We start from the raw sequence: 17,997 nt of genomic DNA, 5'->3' as shown, positions 1-17,997 counted from the left end.
AGCAGGGACTCGGGGAAAGTCTGTTCACCAGGGCCCCCCTTGGAGTCACCAGGAACAATGGCCACAAGCTGAGGGAGGATAGGTTTAGGTTAGATATTAGGAAGAACTACTTCACGGTAAGGGTGGCCAGAGCCTGGAATAGGCTTCCCAGAGAGGTGGTGCTCTCACCTTCCCTGGAAATCTTCAAGAGGAGACTGGACAGGCACCTGGCTGGGGTCTTATGACCCCTCCCACACCCAGTGCTCATTCCTGCCCATGGCAGGGGGTCGGACTCAATGATCTGTCTAGGTCCCTTCCCACTCATTGATTCTATGATTCTAGCCAGCCAGCACAGACCATTAGTGAGAGAGCTAAGGCTGTTTGGTGATTTTGGATAAAACCATAAACAAGTTGACAGTATGATAGTACTCCATACTATGACAGTATGATAGTACTCTACATGGCTATGAAGGAAACCTGAATTCCTGTGCTAGGCTCCATTTCTCACCCACATATCCAGCTAGTATAAGGGAACTACCAAAGGAACACACTTAATCCTTGGGTATAAGAAGGTCTTGAAATAATCCAGGGTCACATTTGTTCTCCTTGTTTTTCCAACAAAAACAATTAACATGGAAGTGGAAAAAAGAGGTTCTCAAGCTACATCATGGCTGTAGGAAAATATTTCCTAAATTTGTTAGTATGAGTATAACCTAATCCTCACCCTCATCTGTAAATCTACTGAAGACAATGGAGCCATGTTAATTTACACCATCCCAAATTCTCTGTCTCTATCTAGAGTCTAACCCTATTAGAATTACTGGGACTTTTTCCAAGTATTTCAAAGGGAATACGATTGTGCCCCTGGTATGGTTTGAGTTAAATAACATCATCTGTTTTAAACTCCAACTAAAGGAGACCTATATAACATATGCCCAAGTTCACCTCAGTATGAATGAATAATGAACAAAAAACACCAGCTTGCTCCTGTTCATGTGATGTGTACATCTGCAACTTGTTAGCAATGTACAGGCTTCAGAATGAAAGGCTCCCAGGTTGAAAGTTAAAGAGCTGTATCATTTCATTCCATTTACATGAATAATTTAGAATTTTATCTCAATTCTTTATATTGCCACAGAATACAGAAATAGAGTTGAGAGGAAGAGCAAAAGAGATCTGAGGCAAGAACTTCATCACTGCACCAGCACCTCACACCAAAAAGGTGATTTTTTCCCCTTCAGTTTTTGCACTATGGAAATCCCATCCTGAGTTGCAAACCAATGTTTTAGGGCCTATTTTAGTGCCAAGCCTTTGTGCATGGTATGAAGTTATATACACACATATAAGCATATGGTTCAAGTTCCTGTCTATGTAACCTATTATTCCATCTTGTTCATGCCTAGGTTGAAAGTCTGTTATTAAATCTGCACACAAGTTGTTTTAATGCATAAATATATGCTTTGTAGCTTCCTAAAAAAATATGTCACCCTCACCCTAGGTTCTGTTTAAATTAGCTGTAACAGTATTTTCTCCTGACCAAACCTAGTTTTCCAGGATGAGAAGCTAGGAACTTGCTTACGCTCTGTATACCAATTATGAAAGATCCTTTAAAAAGAAAAAAGAAACAAAGCAAAAAAGAAACAACTGTAAAAAAGCATTGATTTTTGAAAATGCATATTTGAAATGTGTATAACCTTGAAATTAATTTTTAAAATCCAATCAGCATTAATATCTTTTTTTTAAAAAGATTTAGAAGGAAAGCTATCCCTGTATCTTTCAAGCCTGAGGTCAGACCATTAGTCAATGCTGCTATGTAAGGTAAAAGCAATTAATTAAAATATGCATCTGCACATCTATCCTATTTTGAAAGATGAAAAAGAGAGGCCTTTCAAACAATTGCTTGATGTGTTGTTTTCAAAACCAACAATTCCTCTGCTGAATCCAAATGGGAAGCACGTTCCTGTTGTGGTTCCTTAGGGCCCACATGGATTTTAGAAGACTGGTGAGTCCTGAGAATGGAATCGCAGTTCCTCTCATGGGGGTGACAATCTCAATGCCTCCAACAATGATTAGGGGGAAACTCACTGAGGGGATTTATGTTGTGGGGGGTGAGGTGGAGAAGATTTGATAGGACCTCAAAAAGGCTAGTCCAAACACTTCCTTGATTAATTTCTAAGTCCTAGGAAAGATTTGCCATTCTATTTCATGCATTTTAAAAGAAGTATAAATGCAGAATTAATTTTAAAATACCTTTAAGATGAAGTTGGCCAAACACATCATGATTTTCTAATAAGCATACAGTAAATTACTTTATCGTCCAACCCTTTGTTAATTTTGTGGCTCTAGGTAGAACAAAAAAATATTAGACCAACTTGCTATTCAAGATGTTTATTCTTAAACTTTCAAGAAACGCTACAGTATTTTCCAGGGTCTTGCATTTTCTTCAAGGACTAAGCAACAAAAACTGTTTCATTGGCCCAGATTCATGTATTTATGCTCTTATAAAGTAAGACTGTAGATGTGGGATCCATAGAGATGTGATAACTTGTTCCAGCTGTAATTTCCCATACAATCAGGTTTATGAACTTGTCTGCTCATCATTTCAATTCCATCTGTGACTGTGCATAATGAAAGTCAAACAGATCAAATACTGACACTTCCCTTTTCTCCAAATTAAAAGCTAGCAGTCATGTTTTGTTCCCCAAGTGACAAGGGAGAAGCAATCAAAATGTGTGGAGCATAACATGGATCCAGTCCAAGCTGTTGGGGAGGGTATAGGTTCTGGAGATTCATTAATCTTCCACATTTCTTAGGTTTCTCTTCTTCCTGGATGATCTTCATGAAATGACCTATACAATAGTAATCTTAACAAAAAGAAGGTTTAATAAAAACAGGGGGAAATGGAATGAAAATAAATGATTTGCTGACAATATCCCAACGTGCTCTTCTCAGAAACTGAATTAGATAAGGCATTTCCAGCTTCGCTGTAGAGAAAAAAAGAAAGAATTTGCATGTCAGAAAAGCAAGTCCCTGTTGTGATAGTCTCATCAGTCATTCACTACTGCCACATCCATGTTCACCTCCATGCTAAGAAGATTTGCTAACCTTCTTAGCAAAGTCCCCTGGCCCAAGGACACTATACCTAATCTCTAATGCAGTTTTCTCCACTTACCTTTACACACAACCAGCTATGGACTCCTGCTTTCTTTAAGAGATGGCCAAGGGGAAATACAAAGAGCCTTAAAACTGATTAATAAATATCTTCCATTGGCTCGAAGACCTGACTTAGAAACAGTACTTCACAGAGTAGCCCCTGGCCTGGTTAGTCTTGTGTGTGGCTCTGTACATACAACTTTTATCAGCAGAACTATGCCAGATAATAGTATGATCTTTTGGTGAAATAGGTATATCCATAAAAACTTTACTTTGAACAGAGTGCCTTACACGAGTATGTCTTATTTCTGCTTCCTGACCAGAGTTAACTATATAAACACTTTATACTGAAATACCCAAGTCCACACCAGAGGTTTCTTTGTCACTTTAAATCTACTGGTATGATTAAAACAGCAACATGTTTATGTGTAGACAAACTCTTCTCTCAGTGTAGCCTGTCATTCAAACAGACAGATTCTCTTTCTACTTCCCCTACTCCCTACACTGGTGCAAAGGGTTCAGGTTTTCCATCTTGTGAAGCAGAAGGTTTGGCCCTATGAGTTTTAGAAATGCCTGACATTTATTCTGGATAGCTCTAACCTGGAATGCATTTTCATTTTTAGGGCAGAAATCACATGAAAAATCTTTTCACGTGGAAAAATGTTCTGGAAAGGTGAAGTGCTACCAATTTTTGACAGCAAGTTATGATATAAGATTGATAGTGGGTTGCCAAGAACCCTGATCACAACTTGCCGTATGAGGTGTCCTTGGATAAATCATTCAATGCCCGTCTTTAAAATTAGTACAAGAAAATGCCCATAGACACATTTATTTTAGAAGGGTTCTGTTTAATGTTTGTAAAGAATCTAAAGATTTAAAACACCATATAAGTCCTAAGTATTAATCTCAGTCTTGTAGACAAGCTGTGCATTCTCTAAATAAAAATCTTTGTAATAACATCCATCTGCATTTTGAATATAAGAAAGAAATTGTAAGACAGCCTGTCTATGACTGAAGCTTTTTCATGAAGCTAACCCTACTGTTTGGCATTCAGCCAGCTGCAGAAGCCTATGGAGGAGGAAAACAGTTCTGAAGAAAAGAATGTGCATGTTAAGCAGAGGACAGCTTTTGTGAAGGGTGAGAAAAATAAGACAAATATCCTCAACTGCCAAAGTACTCGCTGGTATGTGCAGGAATGAAGTGAAACAGAGGGGAGGAGAAAAAAACTGTAACAGGGCCCTGACACCTCCTCCTCCCACTCATGGTAGTGTTAGCCTATGTGTGCCACAGACTGAAATAAAGTTTATTTCTATCTCAAGACCAGGTCTGATTTGCATTAAGATTTCTCTGTGGAAAAGCACAAGAGGGATTTGTTTGGAGCTCCTTATGCCAACAAAGAATGTGCACGAACTTTCAGAGCTACAGCAGCGATAACGTCAGATGCCTCAAGAAGTTTGGGCATCAGCTGGTTAATGCCAGAATACATGAAGAATGCACCCAAATAATTACATTTTCTGACACAATGACAACATCCTTTTTATTCAGCTGGATTTATCCTGCTGTCAAAAGTATTTTGTATAATGCTGCTGAGATGTTCAGAACTCACTCTCTAGACCCCCTCATCATGCAGAATCATCATGTGCAGAATCATCAGAAATGCCTGCTGCCTGATGCATATCGGATGTCAGAACTAGGCCCCTGACTTCCTCTCCGCACTCATCTATGGATCCATTTCACTCAAGCTGTGCTGCAGATGCATATTGGTGCAATACTGTAACAAACCTATGGAGTTACAGCCAATATGTCCTCCTCCACTTCCTAGAGGGTTTTGTTCTCACATCATTAGTCTGCTGTGCCTATGTATCACCCTAGCGGCATCTCTCAAACACTTAAGGAACCAATAACATGAAAATTAAAAGTACAGCAAAAGACTTTCGATGATGATCCTTTCTGAGGACTTTTAGAAATTGCTCTGGTTCCTGCATTAAAGTCTTTTGCATGCTAGAGATGTCTCCAGTAATAAATCATAACTTTCCATTAGATGAAAACTTTCCTCTTAACCTAAGGGCTTGCCTCTACTACAAAATTGCCCCTAACTCATGCCCCATCCAGGCAACTAGGACTCTGCCTCCAGAAGCGTTTGTGCAATGCAGAGGTAAGTGCACATAACCTGAGCTAGACTAACTTGAGAGATGCAGTTCAAGTGTAAATAGTTCAAGTTACTTCTGCAGTGAAAACACACCCAGAGGGATCCATGGACCTTTTCCAAATTAGCCAAATTCAGCCTTGTAAATAGTGCTGAATTAGACAATCTCTCTCTCTCTCTCTCTACATACATACATACATATATACACACACACACACACACACACACACATATACATACATACATACATACATACATATATATATATATATATATATAGATAGTGATAGTTAAGGTAGCATTATGATACAACCCATACTCTCCAAATCTTGAAAGTATGAAAAGAACAACTTAAGGCAGAGCATCAAAATCATCTGGCCCCACATACCAAATGTGTGGCCTGGGGCTGGTCCATGGGCCAGGTGAATGGTGTGGGGCCACCCTTATGAGCCAAATCAGGCCCACAAGTCCCAAAGACCCTCCATTCCATATGCCAGATCCAGTGGTGTTTAACTGGCTGGTCCAAAGCAGGAACTGGATCCAGCATGTGGGGCACCCATGGAGCCCCTCCCCACCACATGCCAGATCCAGCACCCACAGTGCCTGCTCTGGCTTGTCCACAGGCCACAGGCACTGGATCAGGCAAGTTGGGGTGGGGAGGGGTGCTAGACCGACCTCAAGCAGGGATAGTACTGAGTATTGAGGGCTAGTACTGATGTGGCTCCACAGGTTGGTTCTGGCCTGTGGGCTGTATCTTTGGCACCCCCAGTTCAAGGCAAAAATCTTCAGCACACCATGCCAGCTTTGTATCACCTTTAATAGTATAATGTCCATCAAGAATCATTCATTTCTACCTTCAACACATACCAAAAAACAATACAGGGCCCAACATTATCCAATTTGCTTTTTTATCTAAAATCTGGACAACAACCTCATACTTTCTTGTACAGACATATCTGACTGTCACTGTCATTCATTTGGAAATGTGTTCCAGTTTAAAACTGATGAGACCACTGATAAGATTTTCTCTGATATAGGAGATGTAAAAAACTGTGTGTGTGTTGCAATGGCAGTGCTGCCTGTGCCCTCTGCCTCCAAGGTGGACAACTGGCAGCTGGATAGCAAGCAACATAGCTGTAGAAGGCTTGCAGAAGCTATTCCATTTGTTATGGAGCTGATACAAAAACTGAATGGATTTTTTGCAAAAAAAACCCTTCTGTTTTGAAATTTTTTGACCTATTGTAATCTGTAGCCCACCAACACATGCCATTCACTTATTCCTTGACGTAACCTTACTTATTTGATCTGGTCCACCCATATTTAGTGAGGGAATAGATGTAGAAAATTAAATAGCCTTGGGAGGAAGGAGACAGGAAAAAGGTCTATTGAGCAGGTAACTCTTAGTGGCCCACTTAGACTCCCACAGGCTCAGTTCCTACTCAAATCTCAACATTTGCCAGCTGTCATGTATAGACAAATACCCCTGCTCTAACAATCAGTGATGCAAAACAATACCCCATACACTGCAGATAGGACTGGACTCTGAAGATAATAAATAAAACTACTCCTCTAGTGCTCAGTGGCTGCATCTACACAAGACACTTACTGCACAGTAGCTCTTCACTCAGTAACCGGTGTTACCTCACAGTAGCGTCCCAGCATGTTTGCCTGGTGACGCTTACTGCACAGCAGAAATTAGGTACTGTGCAGTAAGCATCACTAAGCAACTGTGCCGGGACACTACTGTACAGGTCCTCTCAGAGGTCGAGAGGGGCCCGGGCCACTTCTATTTTTTGAGGCTCCCGGTATATTAAAAAAATATTAATTCATAGTGCACTACAGGCGGTGTGGCCCGGTAATAGGACACAAATTTAAAGTTGTATGATGAACGTCTTCTTCTTTCAATCCTGTCAGTGTATCTCTGTGTCTGTATGTATAACCTCATTTGGAGATAATATCAAAAATCTAAATTTGAGGCCTTTCGTGAATAAGAGGCCGGGGCCAAATGGCCCTCTTGCCCCCCCCCATGATAGGCCCTGCTACGGCACAGTAATGCCAGCTACTGTTCAGTCATTTAGTACTTGGTTATGCAAGTGGCTCATGTAGACGTGCCCAGTGATCATCATTTCTATTCTAGCCTTACTGGGATGTACTCAGGCCTGAAGGGTTTATGGTAGTGTAATCAGAAGATAACCAGGATGGGTGACAAATCCATAAAATGAGGTAACCACCCAATCCGGTGCAAATTTTATTTGTTTGGGTTTCATCTGTCTGCTGTCTTCCCAAGACAATAATTTATTAAAGGCATACAGACTATTATTACCTGTGCCTCTTCTGCCTAGCTAGACATGACAAAAACTACCTATTGTGCAAGCTACTCTGAGATAGTTGGTTGGATGTCTTCCCATTCCTGGTGCAGATATAATTTGCATTATTACATAAAAATGATGCAGATTACACAGGGCTATTGCATTAGTCTGTCCTAGGCCTCAGAGGTTATGACTTCATTACAGATTTAATTTGGGTTTGGGCACGAGTGTTTGAGTTTTCATACCATAAAGCCAAACTTAAGTTGATGTGCCCTCAATGGCATGAGATGTGAGGACTTTTGAGGGAACTATCCAACCCTGGTTGTCAATACTGCACTAAACAGAATCATTCTAGGAGTTATTTCAAAGAAGGAAAATGTATCCATCTTTCCCAGGCCTCTCTGCAGAAGTGTTCTTAGCTCATCAGCTTACTAAAGTAAACAACTCCCAGCTTGGCATGCTCTGGATTTCTGATCATGGCTTCTGTTCCAACTGGTGACAAGGCATGGATCCAACTCAAGAGGATGACCTATTACAGTAGCTGGCATTATTGCAACTTTCATCTTATCAACAGGAAGCAAACACAGGCACACGACAGTGAAGAGTATTTTACGAGAGGCTTGTCACCCTGAAAAGGCAGTGGTATACCTTGCTAAGAAAATCACACAGAATGCATGTAGCTATAGCAGAGTGGAGACAGCAGCATGTAGGTTTTAATAACTGTGAATACTTCCTTATGCTGATTGGAGAGTCTGGCAGTCTACTGAGGGTTGTGGGAAGGAGCAGAGGACTAGCCACACTTGAATTAACTAAGACCATAGGTACTGTATGTGTGTTTTTCCAATCATTTGCTGCTGCACCTGACTTTATTAACTTTATTTATTAAAATCCTACTCACAAGACCTCTGATTTTATATTTTGGTTCCTTCACAATTCTCAGATGGAAATTGCCTAATCCATCAAATTTGAGTAGATTAAACTCCTTGAGTTTGGTTTCCAGATTGGATGTAGTGATTTCTGTTTTCATACCCCGATTTTTTTAAGCTCCTGTCTTAACCCCCATGTCCAACATCATCACTCTTATTGAAAAATAAAGCAAAGTATTCATTTATTTTTTGATCCATACATGGATTATTCTTAAAGATTGCCTTAGCCTCATGGCATATACAGCCTATTTCTTTCCTTGTTCTCTTTTTAGTTATATGGCTGAAGAATCTTTTGTTATTTAATTTTCCATGCAAAGTCTAACTTATATTGACCTTTTTCATTTCTCACTTTATCTGTATTCTTCCTTATCTCTGATATTTAAATTTCTTTGCAGATCAAGCTCTTTTTTCACTCCTTGTATGCTCCCTGCTTATGCCTGATACCATTTTTGAGGTGGTTGTTCATCCAGGCAGGTATGAAGCCCTTCCCTATATGTTGTTTCCCTTGCTTGAGATACCAATTCAAAATGCTTTTACAACTTTGCATTTAAGAAATTCCAAGTCTTTCTCACATTCAAGCCCTTGAGCTTCTCAGTCCAGTTGACTTGACTAACTAGTTCCATTAATTTCTCAGTTTGCCTTTTTTAGAATCAGTAACGTCAGCTGCAGGCCTTCTTTTGTTTATCCTTCCATTTGATTTAAATTGAATCTAAACATGATCCCTACATTCCAGATTATTTTCTAAAACCAGCTCTTTGCTAATACCCTCACTACTTTTAAAACCAAATCTAAGAGGGGATCACTACTTTTTGATTTATCAAGTATTTGCTTAAGCAATCTGTCAGCTATCAATGCCAGGAAAAGCATGCTCTACCAATTTTTGCAGCATTTGTTCTCTGATCTGCATCTTGGAAATTAATGTCACCCATAATAACACATTTCATGGTAGCATTTATCTCTCTCATAACGGAGATCAGAGGCAGAAATCTCTGTGTCTATTCATAATCAACCCTGGAGGTCTATAGCAGACTCCATTCAATACTCCAGAGGAATCTTTGTTGCTATCTTTCCCTAAATTGATTCAAAAGACTCTGACTCAAAAGATTCAGTTTTATTTCTTCTTATTTCTTTACTACCACATCATTAATGTACACTACTCTCTCACCACCTTTCTGTGAGGTTGTCAGACTAATTTTTTGAAGGTATAGCTAGCCACAACCTTCAAGATTAGGTCTTAAGTAACAAAACAAAACAAAATCAATTATGGGGTTCTCTCAGTAGTGATCCCGACTCTCCCCTGCCACATCTTGATGTAAAAGGGTTTCTATCGGGAGGGTTGAATTTTAAACACCACTAGACAACGAGACCTAGGTTGGTTTCTCTTGTGACTCTGAACTCTCTTGTAACATGACTTAGTGATGCTGAAAATTCTGCTGTTCTTATTATTAAAACTCACAGTGCTCACTCTTTTTAATAATTATCTTTTATTGATTAAATTACTTCCTTTTGCTTGCTAGGTACCTCGGATCTCTTCCCACCTAGAGTGATGGACGTACATCTCCAAATACTAACAGACAGCTTTGTCAGCCTCAGGTAAGTACTATGTCCAGTCTTTATCCAAAACAGGAACAATGAAGGTTAACCAACTAAATAAGTTGAAGCCCTTCTGGGCAGTGGTTGCTCAATCCACCCCTCTCTTAGGAATATGCAAATCAGGCAAAGGGTGTTCCTTCCCCCTTTTAACCTGACAAACTGCATTGGAGGGTCTGTCTCTAGAATCTGTAGTTCTCTGTAGACACCACCTCAACTTGCCCTTTAAACTATAGAAACAACAAGGAAAAGTTTTTTACTCATTTCCGAAGGGGCTCAACCGAATTCTCCTGACTAGCTCTCACTCTCTTTGAAGTTGTCCCAGATCCAGCACCACATTCCCTGTGACCCTTCTTCAGCCGATGTCTCCCAGCTTAGAATAATTCTTCTGAGACTCTCAGCCAGCTGGCTGCTGGCTCAGCACAGCCACAGCCATCCCACCTGTCTTCCTGGGTTCCTCGACATGCAGCATCACTCTCCTTATCTTCATCTGGGTCCTTCTCCATATCTTCCTCTTTCCGGGGCTGCTCTAGCTTTACGGAGCAGCAGCTCTGGAATCACGGCTCCCAGGGAGCTCTCTCTTCTTTCACCGGCTGTTGTTGGCTCTTGGGCAATATTGGCACTGTCTTCTCCTCCTCCCTACACTTTCCCTTTATTTCTCTTTCCTGAACACTGCATACTCTCCAACACCTGTGTTCTAGTCACAATTTATTCCATGATACTTCTTGTACCTCTATAATACACTGTATTGCTAGTTCCTGCATTTTGTTATTTTGATTTTTTTACATTCTTGTAAAAACTTTTAGCTGATTCCTGCTGACTATATTCAGTTCCCCAACAAGATTTGGCACTGTCCCTTTCCTAACTGTATCACTTCCCCAACTATGGCTGTCATCAGTAGGGACCTACTTAAATTGCAGTTTCACAAAAATGGCAGTTTCTGAAATAACCATGAAAAAATGGTATTAACCATGATTTCCCAGGAAATCAACCAAAAAAGAAACATAATAAAAATAAAATGCTGTCTCTCCAGTGGGAGCCAGCTGTCCTTGCTGCCACTGCAGCCCAGCCTCGCAGCCTGTCCAAGAGGAATTGTGCTGGCTAGTGGGGTGACACGAAAAGCAGCAGTCAAGACAGCAGCTGGTCCCTCATGCCTCTCCACCAATCAATGCTGAGGGCAACCAGCAATCAAGATGGCAGTCACCCCTCATCCCTGCTCTACCCAGGGCTTCTCCACCAATCAGTGCTAAGGGATGGGGCCTTTCTGCCAATCAGTGCTGAGAGGCGAGACTGCCACAAAATTACTCTGAAATTGGCTCTTTGCACCTTGTCCAAGCCGCGAAAATTGCTTTCTCTCACTGCAAGTTAGGTAGGTCCCTACTCATCAGTATTAGTACTTTAGTACTCATATTGCTGTCCATCCTCCTAAAGATATTCCTTTATCTACAGCTGTATCCTCATGTGCTTGGTTTTCCTCTTCCTGTGTACTAAACTAGAAGTTTTTAAAGTTGTATCCAAACTGCAAACCAGGCTAAGTAAAAACCAGAGTTACCAAGCAAAGTAAAAACATCGCATGCACATATAACTCTACTCCACTCCACTCCCTAGTTCTTTTCAATCCAGTTACCCTGGATTTAGAGCATCAGCCATCTTGAGTTGAAAGTATCTGTAAATGTAGGCTATGAAGCACCTGATTAAGTAGGCTAGAACCTATGAAAACTCATGCCTCTCTGAACAAGTTAGTCTATAAGGCACCACACTGCCCTGCCTTCTGCCTAACTTCAGGTTAACATGACTACTTCCCTATAAAAGGTGTCTAAGAAAGCAAAAACAAATGATCAATTGGCAAAAGATAAAAAAAATTCTGCGTTCGTCAGACAAGCAAGTGGAAACTGGAATTAAACTGAACACCTTAGCTTGCCTTCTTTTGTTAGTGTGAAGTCAAAAACAGAAAGGTATGTATGGAAATGAGAGACATAATTAGTTGTGTTAGTCTGAAGTCAAGTAGAAGGCAGGGTAAGTTTGCACCTCAGAGACTAACCACAGTAGATATATATAGTGCTTTCTTTTGGGGTTTCTTTTTTCAGCTTTCAGTTTATTAAGCTCTGGTCTGATTACTGGTATAAACTTACAAACTCACCACATATCTGGTCTGCAAATATGCTTGCAAGTATCATGCTAAAACTGTAAATTTACAGTGGATAGACTGAAGTCTTGATGTGTCATCTTTGAATATAATTATTGTAGTATTAATTGTCTTACTGTAGTGCTGAGGAATCCTAGTTACGGACCCCAACTCCACTGTAGCATATGCTGCATAATCACAGAAAGTAAACTCCACCAGGGTTTACAATCTAGGTATAAGACAGGAGACAAGAGATGAGTGCAGACAGAAGGGGCAGTCCAAGAAAACAATGAAACAGTAATGGTCAGCAAAATCGTTAGCGCTTACTATGGCTACAGATTTAAATGTCTCTCCTGAACAGTAAAAAACAGTCAAAATGAGTGCTAGAGAAAAGGTCTGAGAGAGAGACTGGCAGATCCTCAGGGAGATTACTCCAACAGGCCAGAGATTTGTGCTGAGCAGTGCATGCTGCCTTGGAAAAAGTCAACCTTAAACATTCACCCACCGCCACTACCCGGAAAGCTGGGCACCCATCAAGGTGGAGAGCCAACCCCCCGCCCCAGTCAGACCCCCAGGGAATGCGTCAGGCCAATGGAACCCTTGAGCTTGCACATTCCCAAGGGCTCGATGTCACAATGGAGTAGGGAGGAGCAAGCAGCATCCCCAGCAACCAGCCAGGGCTTGACTCTTGTTCTGTCAGCTGGAGACAGAGCCCCACATCACTGTGAGTGAGCCTCTTTGGATAACCAGGGGCCAAAGCAAGGGTTTGCACCATGCCTTTGAAGACCCACAGTCCCTCCCAGCAAGCAGGGTTTTCGGGGAAGAGACTGGTATTCACAGGTAACTGATGGCACTCAGAGCCCCTGGTATTGGAGGCCAGAGCAGCATCGCAGCCCCTACCTGGCCAACACCACTGGAGCCTCCTTCTTCAGCATCCTAGACCTGCAAGAACTTTACTCCCCATTACACATATGCATTATTCAGAAGCAGTGTGGGTAGAAGAGTAGCAAGACACTGGCTTTGCTTTTGAGGCTGCAGCAGCTTCAGTCTCAACTGCTTTTCCTATCTGGCTTTCTTCTCCCTGCTTTCTCTCCCCCCACCCCCCTTGTTTAAACTGAGCAAGGCGATTTCTCCATGTTGCATCCACAGGTATTTAGTTCTTATGCCCCAGAGGGACCCCTAGCACACAGAGGCAGTAACATGAACTTGACACTTTTTCCAGTGGGAAGCCTTTGTGCTCTGCTCAGCAGAGCTCATTCCTTATTTAGAAAGTGTGGCCTGCATCTAGGTACAAAACAAAGGAACTTTATCAGCCTCTGAGAAGAGAGAAGCACGGTATCTGAAGGCCTGTAGGAAAATCTCCAGCTGATAGCAAACTGGGATTTCTCAGCCTTACAGTTTAATAGCTGTTACAAAGCAGTATTCTTACTTGGAAGACATTTGAATTTCAAATGTTGGGGGGAGGGGGAGCAGTACAAAGAACAAGCTTAGGAATTAACCTGAGGGACTGAAAATAAATATCGGTGTATTTAAAGTTTGAAAAGTGTCTCTCTTAAGAGAGCCATTAAAAAAAAAACAACCAAAAAACAAAATGTATAGCCTTTATGTTAAATCACACTAGTAACAACAGGTGAAATTTGGATTACGCCAAGTTAAAGATTATCTGACAGATTTCAGGGTTCTTTTATCTTACAGTAGTTGAATAACAATTCACTGTAAAAATCACTTAAATCCTCTCTTTCATCCTCAAAGGAAATAGGAAATAAAAAAAAAAGTCAGTTGTAGATATTATTTTATAATTAAAGTATGCACACTTCATAGATTCATAGATTAAGGGTCGGAAGGGACCTAGTAGATCTTCTAGCCCGACCCCCCGCCAGGGCGGGAGAACAACAAAAAACCCCAAAAAGAGAAATGGGACTCAAACGAGTCCAGCCAGGTAGGCATCCAGCCTCTTCTTAAAGACCCCCAGGGTAGGGGCCAGCACCACTTCCCTTGGAAGTTGGTTCCAGCTCCTAGCCGCCCTAACCGTGAAGCAGTTTTTGCGGATGTCCAATCTATACCTCCTCTCCATCAACTTGTGCCCATTACTCCTTGTTATGCCAGCGGGCGCTAGGGGAAACAGCGTCTCCCCCAAACCCTTCTGGTCCCCCCTAGTGAGTCTATAGACGGTCACCAGGTCCCCCCTCAGCCTTCTCTTGTGGAGGCTGAATAGGTTCAGGTCCCGCAGTCTCTCACTGTAGGGTCTGCCCTGTTGTCCCCGGATCATGCGGGTGGCCCTCCTCTGGACCCTCTCCATGTTGTCCACATCCCTCTTGAAATGGGGCGCACAGAACTGGACACAATACTCCAGCTGTGGCCTGACCAGCGTCGCGTAGAGGGGGAGGATCACCTCCTTGGCTCTACTCGAGATGCACCTGTGGATGCACGACAAGGTCCGGTTAGCCCTGCCAACCATGACCTCGCATTGTCGGCCCATGTTCATCTTGGAGTCAATAATGACTCCAAGATCTCTTTCTGCCTCCGTGCTCTCAAGTAGGGAGTTCCCCATTGTGTAAGTGTGCTGCTGGTTCCTACTGCCCAAGTGCAGCACCCTGCACTTGTCCGTGTTAAAACGCATCCTGTTCCTGTTAGCCCACCCCTGTAACCTATCCAGATCCCTCTGCAATCTCTCACTCCCTGCTAGCGTGCTCACCTCCCCCCAGATTTTGGTGTCATCAGCGAATTTAATTCATACTGAATACATTAGGCTTTCATCTGTATATCATATGCAAATGTAGCTGTGACACTGTGGTATTGTCCCAGAAAGAAGCTGTAAGTAAAATTATTGCCTTTCATTCCAAATTTGTGGACATTAACAGCTACTGAAATTAGCATATCAGCACATCTAGAGCCATACAGGGGCAGCTGCCAAGCTGACCGTTTCAAGGTAGTACACCTGCACATTTCTGTAGAGGACTTGAAACTAAACAAACAGTAACAGGACTTTATTGAACAGCCTAGCAAAGTATTTTGAAAAGTGCTTTTTTTGCACATTGTTATTTTTTCTACAGAAGTGCTGTTAAAGTAAGCTTGTTTTCACCTAACAATCTCTCTGGGCCTCATTTGCCTCCTAAAAAATATCTTTGGGAAGTGGACAAGTTCTGCTGAAATGTCCACCAAGTTTATGATGTCATTTTCTCTAAATATTCCAATGGATATTTCACTTACAAACACAAAGAAGAGGCTGGCTGGCTTCATACCACCATGAATCTCTAGACATCAGAAGCTCCTCGGTTCTTTACAGCTCTGAGCACATCTTTTAACAGCATCTGATGAAGTGAGCTCCAGCTTATGAAAGATTATAATATATACACAACTAAATTATACTATATACATAATTCATCACTATTCTTTGCCTGCTCCATGATGGTGTATGACTGTATATGGTATACAACAATAACAGATCTTTCACAGATCCCTTTGAAATTAAGATGGGAGTTAAGCAAGGCTGCATCTTCACTCCAGGACTCTGCTCAATATTCTTTACTGTGATGCTACATCTGACCACCCGCAAGCTTCCAGCTGGAGTGGAGCTAAGCTATTTAACCTCAGCTAACTCCAGTGGCGATGCATAGCGGGTGCACGTGCACCCCCTGAGAGCTCTGATGCACCCCCTGTCAGCCAGTGTTCCCGGGCAGGGAGGGCAGGCAAGAGCACTGGTGCCCCCCTTGAGAGCTCTGGCCAGGGCGTGGAGGCACCAGGAAGTGCTAGTGGCACACCGCTGTCACTTGCAGGTTGGCAGGATTGGTCACAGGGACTTCCCCCCGGTCAGCAGGATCAGCCATGAAGGGACTCCCCTCCAGTCGCTGACTGGATCGCCCCCCAGTCGCTGACTGTCCACTGGAGGGGAAGTGCCCACCCTGACTCAGGAGACACCCGTCACCCATGGCTAACTCCACACCAAAACCAAGACCATCAGACCTTAGTCACTGAGCTCCAATACACTGATGATTTTATAGTGTGTGCTGACTAGGAAGCAGACCTTCAAGCAATCAATGTCTTTGCTGAGGCATACAAGAAAATGGGACTGATGCTTAACATTCAGAAGATGAAGGTCCTCCATCAACAAGCTCTTCATGAGCAGTCTTGAGCTCTAGTCATTTAGATTCATAGTGAGACTCTGGAGAACACTGAGCATTTCCCGTACATCTGAAGTCATCTCTCACAGAAGCCTGATATCAATAAAGAAATCAGATATGGATGAACAAATCCAACATCACCTCAAGTGTGCAGGTGCAGCCTTCAGATGCCTGAGGAAATGGGTGTTCAAAGATTGCAACACCAGATCAGAAACCAAGCTCATGGTTTATCAAGCCATTGTGATCCCCGCCTTACTGTACAGAGCTGAGTTGTGCACAACATACCGGAGACACCTCAAGTTGTTGGAGAGGTGCCATCAGCGCCACCTGGAAAAGAACCTTCAAATCTAGTGGGAAGATAGATGCATCAACATGAACATGAGGTGATGATTATCCAATATCAATTTCATTGGGCTAGCCCTGTGTCAGGGGTAGGTGCTGTAAGGCCTTGGCCCCCCTCTGACCTTGTGTCTTCCCTGCAAAAGGACACCAGGATATGGAAACACTATCCTATCCCCCAGCTGTGCTCTGATATTGTTTTCTCACCTGCCATGATTTTGATCTCACTTCTACTGGGGACCTAGATCCTCTGGGTGATACCTCAATGCCTATTGGAGGAATTTATTCATGGGGCTCCTCCCCTACACCCCATCCTTACTACACCCCAATGTTAGTAGACGTGTTTGATCGCATAAGCAGGCTCCTTGTGTTGCCCTGTGGGGTCAGGCCAACTCTCAGGATCTCAATATTGTGCTGTTAGACAGGAGGGTGTAACACAATTGGACATATACAAAACACACAAATCATTCAGGTACACACACACACACACACGCAGCTCAGGCACATACACATCCAAACCAGCCTAGGCACATGCATACCTATCACCAATTCAAGCACATACACGGAGGCAGACAGCTGAGATATTGGGGGGAGGGGGGCAGATAAGTGGTGGCAAGGAGGAGACAGCCAGGAAAGAAACTGAGGCAGAAATCTGGTTGCTCAGGGGAAAAGGAAAAGGCAATGGGGATAAGACAGTGGCAAAGAAACAGGGGGCTTGGAGGCAGAGAGGAGCTCAGGACAGGTGTTGGAGGTGGTGGTGACCCAGAAGCAGGAGAGGGAGAAATGAAAACAGAAGTTAGAGGGGCAAGGAGAAGAGACCGGAGCAGGGCCAAACCATAGTAAAGCAAAACCCAATTTAGGGGTTCAAATAACTGTTTTATTACACAGACAACATACTACACAGCCCCATGAAGTTATTGGTTCACACACACACACACACACACACACACACACACAAGCACTCGCAATGGCAGCAGGAGAAAGAGACTCAGTGGAAGGGTTGGAGTCCAGGTAGGGAAGAGAAGCAGAGTCCAAGTCCTTGGTTGAAGAGGGGGTTGGGGGTGATAGCTACCTATCCAGGCTGGAAAGGGGTCTTTGTCCAGTAGGTGTTGTCGAGAAGGGGGGTCACCGGCAGGACCTCTGGGTGGATAGCTGGTATGCAATGGTGCTGGTCCAGATGGAGAGGGTGTACCACTGGGTCTGTCTTCACTGCCCCTTTTTATAGGGGCAAACCTTGTGTGACCCTAGTGACAGGAGGCATGCCCAGGCAAGGGTTAGCCCCTGGCATACTGAGAATGTGTGCTCCATG

The 17,997-nt window shown here is 42.8% G+C and overlaps 1 protein-coding gene and 1 long non-coding RNA gene across 2 annotated transcripts in view; both read left to right on the top strand.

The window, feature by feature from the left end:
* LOC109300858 overlaps positions 1 to 5,215 on the top strand; it is an 18,440-nt gene extending 13,225 nt beyond the window's left edge. The window contains exons 2-3 of the long non-coding RNA XR_002098344.1: positions 1,118 to 1,201; positions 3,756 to 5,215. This is a non-coding gene — a long non-coding RNA (uncharacterized LOC109300858). The remainder of the gene's footprint in view (positions 1 to 1,117; positions 1,202 to 3,755) is intronic.
* Positions 5,216 to 12,898: 7,683 nt separating this feature from the next.
* Positions 12,899 to 17,997, top strand: part of CUNH4orf45 (chromosome unknown C4orf45 homolog) — a 109,542-nt gene continuing 104,443 nt past the window's right edge. The window contains exon 1 of the mRNA XM_019521716.1: positions 12,899 to 13,068. Coding sequence (XP_019377261.1) covers positions 13,002 to 13,068 — 67 coding nt within the window. The 5' untranslated portion in view covers positions 12,899 to 13,001. The remainder of the gene's footprint in view (positions 13,069 to 17,997) is intronic.

This window comes from Gavialis gangeticus, unplaced genomic scaffold, assembly GCF_001723915.1.
Source record: "Gavialis gangeticus isolate Ggan-Ray unplaced genomic scaffold, GavGan_comp1, whole genome shotgun sequence".
In the NCBI taxonomy this organism is placed as follows: domain Eukaryota; kingdom Metazoa; phylum Chordata; order Crocodylia; family Gavialidae; genus Gavialis; species Gavialis gangeticus.
This window is presented reverse-complemented; position numbering and strand designations above follow the sequence as displayed.